Source organism: Pelobates fuscus, chromosome 7, assembly GCF_036172605.1.
Source record: "Pelobates fuscus isolate aPelFus1 chromosome 7, aPelFus1.pri, whole genome shotgun sequence".
Classification (NCBI taxonomy): domain Eukaryota; kingdom Metazoa; phylum Chordata; class Amphibia; order Anura; family Pelobatidae; genus Pelobates; species Pelobates fuscus.
In genome coordinates this window covers 63,509,182-63,524,461 of record NC_086323.1, presented here as the reverse complement: position 1 = coordinate 63,524,461, position 15,280 = coordinate 63,509,182, and the positions used below count along the sequence as shown (strand labels likewise).

The following is a 15,280-nucleotide window of genomic DNA, read 5'->3' as shown; positions in this document are numbered from 1 at the left end:
CTGTTACCAAGTTGAAGACAAGGTCATGGAATGATCTTGGGCCCATGGCAAAGTTATGGGCCACCATGGATGAAGAACAGCTACAGGAAAATGGTATTGCCAAATACCCAACAACTGACCTTCTGGAAGCATGGCCACGCCACTTCCTAGAAAAAGAATTTCAAGACCTGGTCATAGTGAATGATTATGACCCTGAAACACCTCATGACTGTTTTGAACAGATGAAAATGGAGACAGTGCACCTACCAACTGTGCATGAGAATCCATTACCAGATCCAGATTTTACCCTGTTTGTGGACGGTTCAAGATATGCTGATGAAGAAGGAAGATACCATACAGGATACGCCGTAACCACAACAGATGAAGTTATCAAATCATCATCCTTACCGCCAGCAATGTCTGCGCAAGAAGCTGAATTACAAGCTCTGACTTCAGCATGCAAAATTTCCGAAGGAAAACGTGCCAACATCTATACAGATTCAAGATATGCTCTGGGTGTGGCGCATGACTTCGGCCTTATTTGGAAGACAAGAGGATTTCTTACCACCGCCGGTACACCAGTTAAACACAGTTCTGCAATCAAGGATCTAATGGATGCCCTCCTACTCCCTGAAGAAGTGGCCGTTTTGAAAGTCAAGGCACATGGGAAGTTGGATACAGATGAAGCAAAGGGCAACCATTTGGCTGATCAGGCTGCTAAGCAAGCAGCCAGAGAATTGCAGGAAGTGGATGAAGAAGTGTCCGGACAAGAAGAAGAAGTCCCTGTTTTTGCTCTGCAAACTCTTCCTACTGATTTAAGAATTTTGCGAGAACAGCAAGCTGCAATCACCCCTGAAGAAATCCAGAAATGGAAGAACAAAGGAGCCATCCTAAAGGACGGAATATATTACAACAACTTCAAATTCTGCCTTCCAAGAAATTTATATCCAGCAGTTGTCCAATGGGCACATGGGCCTGCACACCTATCAAAGGAGTTGATGGCCGCCCTCATACAGAAGTATTATGAAGCACCTGGAATCACAACATTGATCAACAGCTTCTGTAGAGCCTGTGTCATTTGTGCAAGATGCAATCCAGGGAAACCAATCAAAGTACCTTCAAAGCACCTGGCGAAACCCATGTACCCATTCCAGAGAATTCAGATTGATCACATTCAAATGCCCAAGAGTGGGCCTCATGAATATGCACTAGTAATAGTGGACATGTTCTCAGGCTGGCCAGAAGCCTACCCAGTGGCTAATATCACTGCAAAAACAACTGCAAAACGTTTACTTACAGATATTGTATGTAGATTCGGACTTCCAGAAGTCATTGAAAGTGATCAAGGCCCAGCCTTTACAGCAACAGTGACTAAAGAAATTTGGACTGCTCTAGGGGTGACCCTAGCCTTCCACACCCCTTACCACCCACAAAGTAGTGGTAAAGTAGAGCGCATGAATGGCACCTTAAAAGCCAGAATGTTAAAAATGTCACAAGAAACAAAGATGCCCTGGCCAGAAAGCCTGTCATTAGCTTTATTCAGCGTTAGGCACACACCTAGAGGGAAGCACTCACTATCCCCATATGAGATTCTATTTGGGACAGCACCCAGACTAGGTTGTTATTTCCCGCAACAGTTACAGCTCCAATCCGATGTTTTAGTAGACTATGTAACTGAACTTGCAAGTGCCTTAAACAAAATACATGCCCAAGTTTTCTCTTCAATTCCAGATCCCGATTTGGATACAGGTACTCACAGCCTGCTTCCCGGAGATTGGGTTCTGGTTAAGAAATTTGTGCGGAAAAATACCCTGGAACCAAGATTTGACGGTCCATTCCAAGTTCTCCTGATCACCGCAACCTCCGTCAAAGTGGCCGGCAGGCCAAATTGGATCCACGCTTCCCACTGCAAGAAGTCTCCTGCCCCAGAGGAAGCAGATACCGCACAAGCATGTACCTCTGGTACATAATCTCCTTAATTAGCTCAATTAAAGCCCAGCAGGTAGCCATTACTAAGGATATTAGTGGGTACACCTTTTGGTATAATTCATCATGTACCCATGTGGCCACCTATACCTTTGACTATTGTGATATTGTAGAATGCTCGTTCCCTACATCACAAATTCAGAGTATCTATAGAGATATCCCTCATTCAAAGGACCCATATGTTTGTGTAGTGGACAGACAATGGGGGCACAATTGTGACCATTGGGGGGCGGCGGGATGGAATGCCGGGCCTGCCTGGGGTTACAAACCAAAAAGTGCCTTATCTAAAGTAGATGATCATGGTAGATCCCTTCTTCAAAGAATGACTCTGAGAAAGCCTGGGGGAGGTACACCAATGAAATTAATTCTTAATATTGAGCATCCAAGTCCAACAGATGCAGACCAATATGTGATGGGAATGTATTGGAAAAAGGGTTCCTACCATAAGTTAGGGCATTTCTACCTTAAAGATATGTTCAACTCTTCTGAGTGGCAAGGGGCCACTCATATGGTCCCTAATCCATTAAAACCACACATCCAGACTTTTCAAGATATGATGGCCATTGCTAACCCCACCTTTGAAGATACCATGGCCGCAGAAACAGGTTTTAATGATGTAAATCTATGGTTAGAATGGATGAAGTATAATGCTAATAAGCATAATAAGACCGCATGTTATGTGTGTGGCGGTGCCCGGCCTCACCTGGGCACTGTGCCTTTAACCCTGCCAGTAGATATAGAAGCATGTGTTTTGAGCCTTTTTGCCTATCACTATGATTTCAACAGGTCCATATGTATAGCATGGACAAAGGAGTATCCTCTCCTAACCAAGGATGTCAAACCCCCAGATGGTATTACAGTATATAAAGGTAATTACACTTGTTATGCTAATTATGATGGAATTGGTAAATTCTTAGGTAACTTCTCCAAGGGGTATTGTGCTACCTACAGAAATGTCTCCATGAACTTGTTGCAGTTTCACACTAGGTCATTGGGGGATATTTACTGGTTGTGTGGGGATTTACAGCTAAGATCCAGGATGGACAAGGAGTGGTGGGGGGAGTGTACTTTGGCTAAAGCTATTATGCCCATACACATCATCTCTGACACACACCTCATTACCCATGAGTCCAGACACACTAAGGTTAAGCGCGAAGCCCCAGTGAAGGGAAGTTTTGACCCTCATGTTTATATTGATGCCATTGGGGTGCCTAGGGGGGTACCCAATGAATTTAAAGCAAGAGATGAAGTTGCTGCAGGATTTGAATCACTTTTTTGCCATAGTTACCACAAATAAGAATTTAAATTGGATAAATTACATTTACTATAATCAACAGCGTTTTGTTAATTATACCAGAGATGCCCTCCAGGGATTGGCCGAACAGTTGCAGGCCACATCCCAAATGGCCTTCCAGAATAGAATGGCCCTAGATATGATCCTAGCCGAGAAAGGAGGGGTATGTAAAATTTTGCCAGACACCATGACATGTTGCACTTACATCCCAGAAAACACGGGCCCTAATGGTAAAGTTACATTAGCCATAGAAAAATTAAATGACCTTTCTGAAGAGTTAAAAAGGAATTCTAGGATAAAAGATCCCTGGGAAAGATGGTTTGGTTGGATGACAGGATGGCAAAAGGCCTTAATGCATATTGGTATGGCAATACTAATTTTTCTTTGTATCTTTGCTCTTCTCTTTTGTTGTGTCCTCCCTTGCCTGAGAAAATCCCTCATGAAGACTGTTGACCAAGCGGCACCCACTTTCACACATCTCGAAGTTGATGACCAAGATTTCCAAGATCTCAACTCACCCTGTTTGCCGCTGCAAACTATCCCTTTTGTTGATAAAGTGCGAGAATTCTAGGAAGGGACCAGCTTAGGGACAGCATCTGTCAGCGAATGGTAAAGACCCCGTGTGGAGAAGTGGTGGGCAAGCCATCATGGGCCACCCATGGGAGTGAAGTGTTCGAGAGCCATGCTGACGATGAGTTAGCCTATTAGGGTCAGCTCTAGGGACAGACTTGCACTTTGCATTAACACCTAGCTAGCGGCCACGGGGTTTCTGTGCCTTTGGGTTAACACGTCTTCTGATACTAACAAATAAAGTTTTATCTCTTAGAATCTAACATTTCATAGGGGGGACTGATGTAGAATTATTAAAAATCTTTATTGTACTTGTATTGAATTAATGTACTAACTCCATTTTAACTTCATACTGTGACAAATCCTCCATTTTGTCCTCCTAACCTGACTTCTCCATTTTAAAACTACATTACATGACAGAATTTCCCAGCACATCTAACAATGGACAAAGACTGTATTTTCTATAAAGACATGACTAACTCAGGAACTGCTGACTTTCCCCTAACTCGCAACATAGTATAATTTGAAGGCCATGAGAACACAGTAGTAATGAAATGTTCTATTCATAAGAGACCTTGCACCTGGCCACGAGATCTGAGATCACTGACCGTGTAAAATGACGCTCCAGACCCCCTTGTCCCCACCCGTGTCCAAAAGAATACCACCTCTTGGTGGGTGGGCACGGGACTAACCACTTAGTTTTTGAGCCAATTAATTATACAGATAGGTGGACACTAATTCAGACACTTAACAATTAACCCAATTAATGATGTTTATTCACTAATATATTGATAATCAATGATGACGTAAAATGCCTCTTAAAAGGGCCTGCGCGCCCGCTTTGCTGCACTTGCCAATACATTTTCTCGAAGTTATTTTAACCTGAACTCCGTGTGTCAGACTTAATTACTTCAGCGTATATACGCAATTCAATTTTCTTAATTTGGACAGGAACAGATAGACACTTAAACATTTTGGTTTATTGCTAAAAAGTACCATAACAATCTGGCCCTAGTCCCCATAGTGCAGGGGTTCTCAACCCAATCCTCAGGACCTCCTACCAGTCCAGGATTTGGGGATTACCTGGGTGTGTCTAAGGTGTTTAGAAAAAGGGAGAAAAAACACCTTAGACTCTAAGGTGTTTTTTTTTTTCTTTTTCTAAACACCTTAGACACACCCAGGTAATCCCTAAACCCTGAACTGGTAGGGGGTCCTTGAGGACAAGGTTGAGAACCCCTGCCATAGTGGGTATCTATTAACTAGCGGGGGGACATAGTGCCCCCCCGAGTGGGGGCTATTCAAGTAAATGGTGGACATAGGGTCCTCCCCCCCATTGTCATTTAAAGTCCCCACCCGTCACCCATGGGTGGGGGTCGGACAATAGGTTCCCTCCTTATTGTAATATAGGGCCCCCACCCTTATTGTAATATATTTGAATAGCCAACCCTCGTGGGGCTTGTGGGGGACACTAGTTAAGAAATGCCCCACTATGGGGCCATTTATTGGGGGTTTGGGGTTATTTATTTTATATTGTTTTACAACAGTGAGCAGCCACAGGCTGCTAACTGTTTACTAGACATGTCCTTCCTCGCGATATAGCAAGTAGGGGCAGATTAATTACTAATTCAAAGTAATTTTTACTTAGTATTAGTAAAGTTGGCTGAAAGACCAATCTTGGTCTTTCAGCCTTTTGGTAGATAGCTCCCTAATACCGTGGGGATTAGGGGGCTATCTACTAAGTGGCTGCAAGATGCAGCCGCGGCACATATAGATAGGAATTTCATTTATTCCAATTAAAATTCCGATCCGAACAAAAGTTCAGAATTGCATCCTAACACGAATGGACGAACTGTTCTCATTCTGCTAGGACGAAATTCGGCAGTTTTGCCGGCGTTCCGGAATACGGGAAAGAGGCATCGCGAGAACACGGAGGAAAGGTGAGAATTGCAGGAAATTTGCTTAGACCACTGGAAACCAAGCCCACTTTGCTCCTCCGCTGGTTCTAGCTGGTCATGGCTAGGAAACCTCCATAAGACAAAATAGTCCCTACTTTGTCTTATGTTTTAAAGAAAACTAGAGCAGACAGGAAGAAATGAAGAACCGATCCTGACAGAGGGAGAGAAGAGGAATCGATTAAAGAAAGGTAAGTTCGACATGACAGTGCCGCTTTAACCCCTTAAGGACCAAACTTCTGGAATAAAAGGGAATCATGACATGTCACACATGTCATGTGTCCTTAAGGGGTTAAAGGAACACTAGTCACCTGCGCCCATACAGGGCACGTCCTGCCAGCCAGGCCCGCACAGCGCCATGCCGTTACCATGGTGACGGCATGGTAGGCGGGATTCCTGGGCGGGTCTGTGGCGTTCCCAGCATGCAGTGCGCGCCCGGCCGGTTTCCCCTCTGTCTCTCCTCCGCCCCCTCCTCCTGACAGTGACCATGGCGCCGGTGTACAGCAAGTACCTGACCGTCCGCAACTCCTCGGCGGCTGGGGGGGCGCTCCTCCTGCTCTACCTGATCAGCAAGCGGAGGTGAGAGCCGGGGAGAGGGGGGGTCACTCGGCATGCTACCTGGGGGGGACATGACCTGCCTGCACCCAAATGACATGATACGGCCCAGCAGTCATTACTACAGCTCCCATCATCCACAGCCAGCCAGCCTGGGCAGTCTGCACTTCTCCTTGTTGGATTGCAACCCCCATCAAGCAGTTAGAGACAGAAAACTTAGTGTCTGGATGATGGGTGTTGCAGTCCAACAGCTGGAAGGGTGCAGATTGCCCAACGCCAGGATCATAGGAGTTGTAGTCCTAGCAGCTGGAGTGAGTGATGGGTGTTTGTATCTTCCTCACCCTATAGCAGCCAGCCAGGATAGGGGGGCTGCAGGTCGTCAAACACTGGCTGAATGGGAGTTGTAATCCTAGCAGCTGGAGTGATGGATGTTGTATCTTCCTCACCCTATAGCAGCCAGCCAGGATAGGGGGGGGGGGTGCAGGTTGTTAAACACTGGCTGAATGGGAGTTGTAGTCCTAGCAGCTGGAGTGATGGATGTTGTATCTTCCTCACCCTATAACAGCCAGCCAGGATAGGGGGGCTGCAGGTCGTCAAACACTGGCTGAATGGGAGTTGTAATCCTAGCAGCTGGAGTGATGGATGTTGTATCTTCCTCACCCTATAACAGCCAGCCAGGATAGGGGGGCTGCAGGTCGTCAAACACTGGCTGATTGGGAGTTGTATCTGAGCAGTAAATACAACTAGTTACCAATTATTCACAAGATTTGGTGAGAAATTGTTAAAACGATTATCGTGAGAATAATTAAATACAAAGTCTGTGTTGTAATTATGATTTAGTCAATTTTTGAAACGCCTCATTGTGTAAGTGTACCAGATAATTTAATTAAGTTAACCCCTTAACTTTAGTTGCTAATTATTGACTGTTTTTGATCCTATATAGTTATTATTTAAAAGTGTGCTAATCAAGAGGCAGAAATGTCAGAAGTTGGGAAATCTTTCCATCACTGTTGTAGCTTCTATAATACTTGACCCAAAATAGCACCTGCTTTTTGCCTTGATAAATGTGGACTTTGTGCCAAATGTGTCAGGAATACGTTTGTGACATTGATTACATAAAGTGGCGATCCATTTACATGCTAAGGGTTTGGATAGCTTGTGGTTTTGCAAATCCTTTAATTATATTGTGGACTTGCAGTCATTTATTTGAGAATTTTTATAAAGTGCCTTGCTTTAGTGTGTTTTTTTTTTTTTTTTTTAAATAGTTATAAAGTAAACTCTTCATTACTCATACATGCTTTACTTATCTATATCAGTGCAGGTAAAAGGTTAGAATAGATGGTTTGTCATACACAGTACAAAGGTACATATATCACCTGCCATATGGCAAAAAAGATAAAATACTAGATTTAAGGATGCATTGCATAATTCGTTAAATCGATTATATATTTAAGTTATTACTTTTTTTTTTTTTTTTTTGCAACACTAATTGTACTTCAGTGGTTTAAAGTGGTCATGGTGCCTGGAGTCTGTATGTGCAGTATTTCATCTATGAAATGTTGAACATACAGAATTTCAACCGTTTTCTGTCTAGTTCTATGCACAGAATTGCATTCATTGGCTTAGAGCTGTCAGTTAACAATCAGCCAGTGAATGGCGATATGATTGGCATTCAATTTCTGCATCTCTGTAGAAGCCAAAGGAACATCACCAGTACTGGAAGGACCCTCTGCTTTTAGCAGGGACCCAGGTAAGAGGGCAAACTGTTGCAAACACTTTGCCCTGTGACTGTGTAACTGAGCTAGGGTACTCCTGGCCCTTATAACCATTACAGTGGGCTCTAGTGATTATGATGCTTGGAATAAACCTTTAATTGGGCCTTGCAAGTTGAAGTTAAAGGACCACTATAGTGCCAGGAAAACATACTCGTTTTCCTGGCACTATAGGGCCCTGAGGGTGCCCCCACCCTCAGGGTCCCCCTGCCGCCCACTCTGGAAAGGGGAAAAGGGGTAAAACTTACCTTTTTCCAGCGCTGGGCGGGGAGCTCTCTGCCTCCGATCCTCCTCCGTTCCGCCCCGTCGGCTGAATGCGCACGCGCGGCAAGAGCTGCGCGCGCATTCAGCCGGTCGCATAGGAAAGCATTATCAATGCTTTCCTATGGACGCTTGCGTGCTCTCACTGTTATTTTCACAGTGAGAATCACGCAAGCGCCTCTAGCGACTGTCAGTGAGACAGCCGCTAGAGGCTTTGGGGGAAGGCTTAACCCATTTATAAACTGCTATGTTTATAAAAAAAATGGGTTAACCCTAGCTGGACCTGGCACCCAGACCACTTCATTAAGCGGAAGTGGTCTGGGTGCCTAGAGTGGTCCTTTGACTTCCCATGATATATATATATATATATATATATATTTTTTTTTTTATTGCCTTGGAGAGGCAATTCATAGAAAACACAATTATTAAATAATGTAATGCTTCTGAATGTCCATTATTCGTATCTTCTACAGGGGACAGTAAGTTCTTAAAAAATCCTTTTTTTTTTTTTTTTTTTTTTTTTTTATATATAAAAGCAATATACTGTCCCAAGTAGTGTCATTCATGGGGAAAATATGTGAATTCAACCTCCTGGCAAGCTAGTTTTGTAGTGCATTGTTTTGTTGTTTTTGTCCAGACCTCACAATGTTACCTGCCTGCCTGCCTGCTTGGTGGTGGCCTTTGAAGAGAGTGTTTTAAGAAACATACTTATGTGAAGCTGTTGGCACAATTGTAACATACTGAATTGAATTATTCACATGTATTCATTAGTTAATGCATCCTCATGGCTCCCATAGTGGTTCTTCTTCTATTGAAACCTATGAGAAACGCTGTACGATATTGTTAGAACTTGCATATCATGTGCATGTTGCAAATTTACACTCTATTGAACTTTTGTTTGGCAAGATGAAAGCATTAAATCACTGCAGCTATAATTAACTAAATGAAGTGACTCGAGTATTGGATTAACTAGTGTAATAAGTATTGGCAGTTATGGTGTTTTAAAAGTCTCTTTAGTAATGAGTTATATGGATGGATTTTTGAATATTTTTCTTTTTTGAATATTGACTATGTTCATTAATATACACTTCGTCTGATAAACTGCATGGTTACTACATAAAGCACTATCAGAAATCACTTATTGGTGTACTAAATATCCAGACAGAGTGCATAATATAGGTTCATAATGTATCATGTCAGTTTATTTTTTGATTTATGTTTTGTCTTGCCCTTGTTACCACATATACTATATGTGCTTTACTGTAATATTGTGAGTTACTACGCCCTCTCCCCCTCAGGAAAAAACGTGAAAAACGTGCATCCAGAATGTGTCATTCCTTTTTTGTATTTGCAACATTAGTAAGGTAAAATTGTGACCCATGCTAGAAAGCTTCAAAATATCACTTGCAATTTCACCCATTCCTCCTTTTATATGTTTCCTCCTTATTTGATCTCTACTTTGTCGTAAAATCTGACCACCTCTGTTACTTATTCCATATCCCCTTGCTCTCATTTTATTTCCATATATCTACTCTTCCCTCCCTGTTCCATCTGCCATTCTGTGGTCCAATTACCATAACTTTATCATTTATCATTACTCTTCCTATATATCCTGCTGTCTTTCCCTCCATTCATTTTACATTATTTTGCTAATCATTCTTGCTCTCTCTCATTCCATCTCACTGTCTGAAACCCTCATTGGTGGTGTTTGTGGTGCCTTAGTAGTGACAGGTCTAACATAATCACTTGACACTTCTCTTTTCAACATAATATGAATCCGCAATAAAAGCTGGCATCATATGATGTCACATGCCAGTGTAAGGCTCATTTCATACCCAAAATGCTATGTACAGAACATTAATATGTTGCTTTACGGCACTTCGCTAATACATTGCTTTTCAATTTATAGTCAGATGATGAATCTTCACTATTGTAAGGTTAGCAATGCATATGGTGGCAGCACATTTATTTTTTTTACCTTTTTATTTTATTTCTTTTGGTCTTCCACTACTGTACTTATGAGCGTGTAAACTTGTTTTAAGACATGTATATGTACTAATTACTTTATTGCAATATTCGCTTTACAGCAATGGTCTAAAACATAACCTGTCGTATTAGAGTATTAGCTATGTATGTCTGTACAGAGCAGTGACTGCTGTGCCATAGATTTGTATCTGACTAATTGGACTCCCTTCTTTTTGGTAGTTTTGTTTACTAGCTACATTTATTGCTTTTTGATATCTTTTATTACATTGACAAAAAATGAATATATTTGTATACTTCTTATCTACACATTTGAACATAACCAGATATGCACATATATCTACAGTATGTACAAAATAAATAATCTGAAACTTGATGAAGTAATGAACTGGGCCATTTGACTTGATTATTTCTTGGAAAAGTATGACATTTCAAAAGTAATGGTGGTTATGCACCTAATGTATTTTATCTTTGCACAAAATTGTACAAGTCTACTATATTACAGTTGTCCCCGTAGTGAATTGAATGCTCGCAATTTCAACTATGGTTATTATTATTATCCAAACAGCGGTCTAGCTTCAGACTTTGAAAATTGTGCCCAAAATCGCAAAATTGGCTTGTGAGTTGTATTAAAGGAAATCTAAAATAAAAAATAAATAAAAGTTTAACGATCAAAAGTCTCTTAACTGCTGCTCTAATCCTCTTTCCGTGAAGTCATCAATACTAATGACTGGTGGGATATGTGGCGCTTTTGCCACATTCAAGACTAATTCTTCTCGTAGAGAAATGTAACATTGCAGGGACAGAATCTGTGCACCTAAATAACTTCTGCCAGTGATGTTGGTGCATAGACTGACCCTTTTTAATGTGCAGTTTTTAGTTCCAATAACAACTCTAATTGTCATTTAAAAGAACTATCTGAGTCTGACAACTACCACACCTTGTTTTAGGATGGTTTGACACTTACCTGGGTTCCACTGAGCACTTGCACTACTTTAAGTCTTCTCATAGTTGGGGAAGCCTAACGTCTGTCTTATTCAGTGGCAACATCATTTTACTCATTTGTTGGCTGAGAGTACTCGGCTGTTGCTTTCAGCAAATAAATGTATGGGTGCATTGGCATCAGACCTTTCCTGCTCAAGAAGAATGGATGCTGACTAGCGCCTCAGCAGTACCCAGGTCAGTGACAAACCATGCTAGAGAGGTTTGACGGGGTGTATTAAGATGGCAACAGGGCACTCTTCACACTGTAACCATTAAAGTGGGTATCCCTTTAGTGATAAGCATAACTGTATGCAATTTTCCAATTAATATCAATAGGAACTGATAGTTACCAGACATAAGTTGATCTCTTATAGTAGAATACAGTCCGATTCCTGTCACAGAACCTAAAGAAATCTGACAGAAAAATATTTCTTAAACATTCATTATTATACAGGTTTAATGCCGCTATTTTACTAGCAGGTACACAATTCATGCTAGTGCAAACCAAAAATATTCCTAAAGTTGTGTCCAGCTACTAATATCTTGAGAAGTAGAAATACCCCACATACATAATATGACATTTGTTGGTGTTTTTTTTTATTATTTTTTTTTTTTTAATTTGGCAACCTATCGTTGTACATTTAAAACACTATGCAGAGATTAAGTGCAGAAATAACTTTAATTTTCTACACCTAAATTACTGGAGTCAGTGTGATAGAGCAGTACTGTGCCCAGTGTCTCTCTCTCTTTTTTTTTTTTTTTCTCTCTAAATATCTATGCAACTTTTATGTGTGATTCAAGTTTAAACCAACTGCTATTTGCAAGAGCTGTATTGTTAGAAAGACATGATCCTATAAGCAAAGGAGCTTTTGTAGACTGTAAGATTTGGGAAATAGGATTCTTAGCTTTATATTGGAAAACAAGACAAAGACTTCACTATGTGGGTTATAACAGTGGCAATTCTGTCTGAATAAATGGCAAGGCCTATAGTGTAATGCCATTTGCTTCGCTAGAAGATTGCAGTCCCTTTTTATCTATGCAGCTGACATCTCTGGTATTTGTAGAAACACTTGTCTTTATTTAAGAAACTCCTCTCTACTAAATAATGTACTTAAATGTATTCCTTGTTATAGTCTATTTCCTGTTGTAAAATGTTTGTTTCAGGGTATATAAAAATGGACCTGTCCCCTGACATCAGCCAGGGCCTTGAGCTGGCCAATAACAAGCCTGCACTGGAGTAACACTGCCTGCAAAGGAAGCAGTAACAATGTCTAGGGCTCTTGGCAGGGGCCCTAATCGTTTTTATTAAAATTTTGTGTATGGACAAGGAGATTGTCATGACTTGCAAGGAGATTGGACTACCACTTTAGTACTTTGGACAAGGAGATTTTGTCTAAACATTCACGCCAGTGTAAGAGCCAGAGATGTTTTTCTGCCTGAGAACATATTATACCATCAATCCAAAATAATGGTTCCAAAACGTTTTTATGAGAGCATAAGGCTTAAAGGAGCACTACGCGCAACACTTTAAGTAATTTGTCAGAGTACTTTAGAACAGCTCAGTAACTTACTTTGGTTCCCTAGCTGTTTTTTTAACGTTTTAGTCGACTAAAATTGTTAGTCAACAAAATTAACACTGAGTAGTGTTTTCTTTCGTTGTTCACAGCACAGTCACATACTTTGTCTTTCACTAATTGTTGAGAATTCAAAGTCGTATTTTCAGCAAAGTTATGAATTACTCACTATCTGTATATCTTTAAGACCGTTCAATGTGCTATTCCTTTTAATATTAACTAGTTGGTCACACTGTGTGTTTTTTTTTTTTTTTTTTTTTTTAAGGCAAAGGTTAAAGGAACACTTTAATAGAAATCGGCACATTGATACAATTCTCAAAAACGCCTCCCAAGCTGTCAATCGGAAAGACAGGGAGGTTTTCTTCCTCTCACAGAACTGGCAAGTGCACTGGTGGTGTAGAACAGTGTTTCCCAACCCAGTCCTCAAGGCACACCTACCAGTCCAGGATTTAAGGATTACCCAGTTTTGTCTAAGGTGTTTTTAGAAAAAAAAAGAAAAAACACCTTAGACAAAACTGGGTAATCCTTAAAGGACCACTCTAGGCACCCAGACCACTTCAGCTTAATGAAGTGGTCTGGGTGCCAGGTCCAGCTAGCTTTTACCCTTTTTTTTTAATAAACATAGCAGTTTCAGAGAAACTGCTATGTTTATACTGAGGGTTAAGCCAGCCTCCAGAGCCTCTAGTGGCTGTCTCATTGACAGCCGCTAGAGGCGCTTGCGTGCTTCTCACTGTGAAAATCACAGTGAGAGCACGCAAACGTCCATAGGAAAGCATTATGAATGCTTTCCTATGCGACCGGCTGAATGCGAGCGCGGCTCCTGCCGCGCATGCGCATTCAGCCGATGACATCGCGAGGAAGAAGAGGAGGAGGAGGAAAGCTCCCCGCCCGGCGCTGGAGAAAGAGGTAAGTTTAACCCCTTCCTCCCCCCCAGAGCCCGGCGGGAGTGGGTCCCTGAGGGTGGGGGCACCCTCAGGGCACTCTAGTGCCAGAAAAACGAGTATGTTTTCCTGGCACTAGAGTGGTCCTTTAAATCCTGGACTGGTAGGTGTGCCTTGAGGACTGGGTTGGGAAACACTGGTGTAGAAGAACACCTGCCTTCCCCTCCTTCTTAGTATGCTGTATAGTACTACAGCTTCTTTGAGAGGCATTGGAAAGGTTTGATAGTGCTCTTGTGGCATCTCCATGAGAAACCTCTGATTGGTCAGTTCTCTAGCACAGATTTTCAGTCTCCACGTTTTTTGCAAGCTGTTTATTTTTTATTTTTTCATTATATCCCCCTAAGAAAACATGCATGTATTTTTGTTTTCTTCTCTTCTGGTATATATGAATAATAGTTAAAAAATAAAAATAAAAAAAACATAAATAAGATCCATGGACCTTTTTTCTACCAGAATAGGAATGATAGGAACTTTTAGATATTTGCATAGCATTTCTAGAGATGAACTCCCTTGTTCCTGTAGTTTAACAGTTTTCTTAGTAGTTTGTTTTAGTTGTACAGCTTTGTTAGGACTGTTCATATTTGCTATAATTGTTACTTAGAAAGCTATACCTTGGCTGGCATGAAACGTTAAAGGGACACAAAGAGCCATTCAGTTTATTTGTTTTCAGTTAACAAATGCCAAACAGACCTCAACGTGTGAGATGCCATTCCTCTCAAACCAACCCACTCTGCCTATTTCACTTGAATCTTTAGGCTGGGTTTTTGATTTTGCAGTGTAAACCAGGGCAGAGGGCTTTGCTTGGCTGCCTGATTGCCGTGCTTACTTCATTGACTGCTAGCCAGATCTACCTCCAGCTGTCAAGAAATTCAGCTATATTAGTTGCTGCTATTTACCCTACCTATAGAAGAGAGCAGTATTGCAGTAAAACAGCGATAATTTGGCTTTGTCTATGTAAGTAGTACAGTGCTTTAAGGGAAGTAGATGGAGATGCAGCTAAGATTGGAAAAATCGTCAGTGGGAGGTATATAAACTGGACCGTCTATAAATTTAGGCTTCATGTCTATGTGGCAAAAATAAAGTCTTTACAAAAAAAAAAAAAAATCACTGATTTTGGCAAATACGTGGATAATGTTTGATCTTAACACACCAAGATTTAAAGCGGATCTGTACTTTTTCTCTCTGCCTAGGTATGTCCCAGACTCTCACTCTGCTGCCCTGTTTTTTTTTTTTTATATATAAAATAAAGCTAATTTTTAAAGTTATGCTAATGAAAAAGTAGGGACTACTTTTCATTTATGTGTAACCTTTAAGTGTTGCAACACTGGTACTCTGTGTTGACTCTCATGTGAGAGTCTACACTGGTCCTTTAAAAGGCTTGGGTGCACGCGTTATTCGACTTACATACCCAAAGAAGACAGGACATGGA

At 41.3% G+C, this 15,280-nt stretch overlaps 1 protein-coding gene across 2 annotated transcripts in view; it reads left to right on the top strand.

Moving 5' to 3' along the window:
• Positions 1-6,200: 6,200 nt before the first annotated feature.
• Positions 6,201-15,280, top strand: part of ABCD3 (ATP binding cassette subfamily D member 3) — a 76,613-nt gene continuing 67,533 nt past the window's right edge. For both annotated transcript variants that reach the window (XM_063428347.1, XM_063428348.1), the window contains exon 1: positions 6,201-6,360. In XM_063428347.1, the coding sequence (XP_063284417.1) occupies positions 6,269-6,360 (92 nt within the window). In that variant the 5' untranslated portion in view covers positions 6,201-6,268. The remainder of the gene's footprint in view (positions 6,361-15,280) is intronic.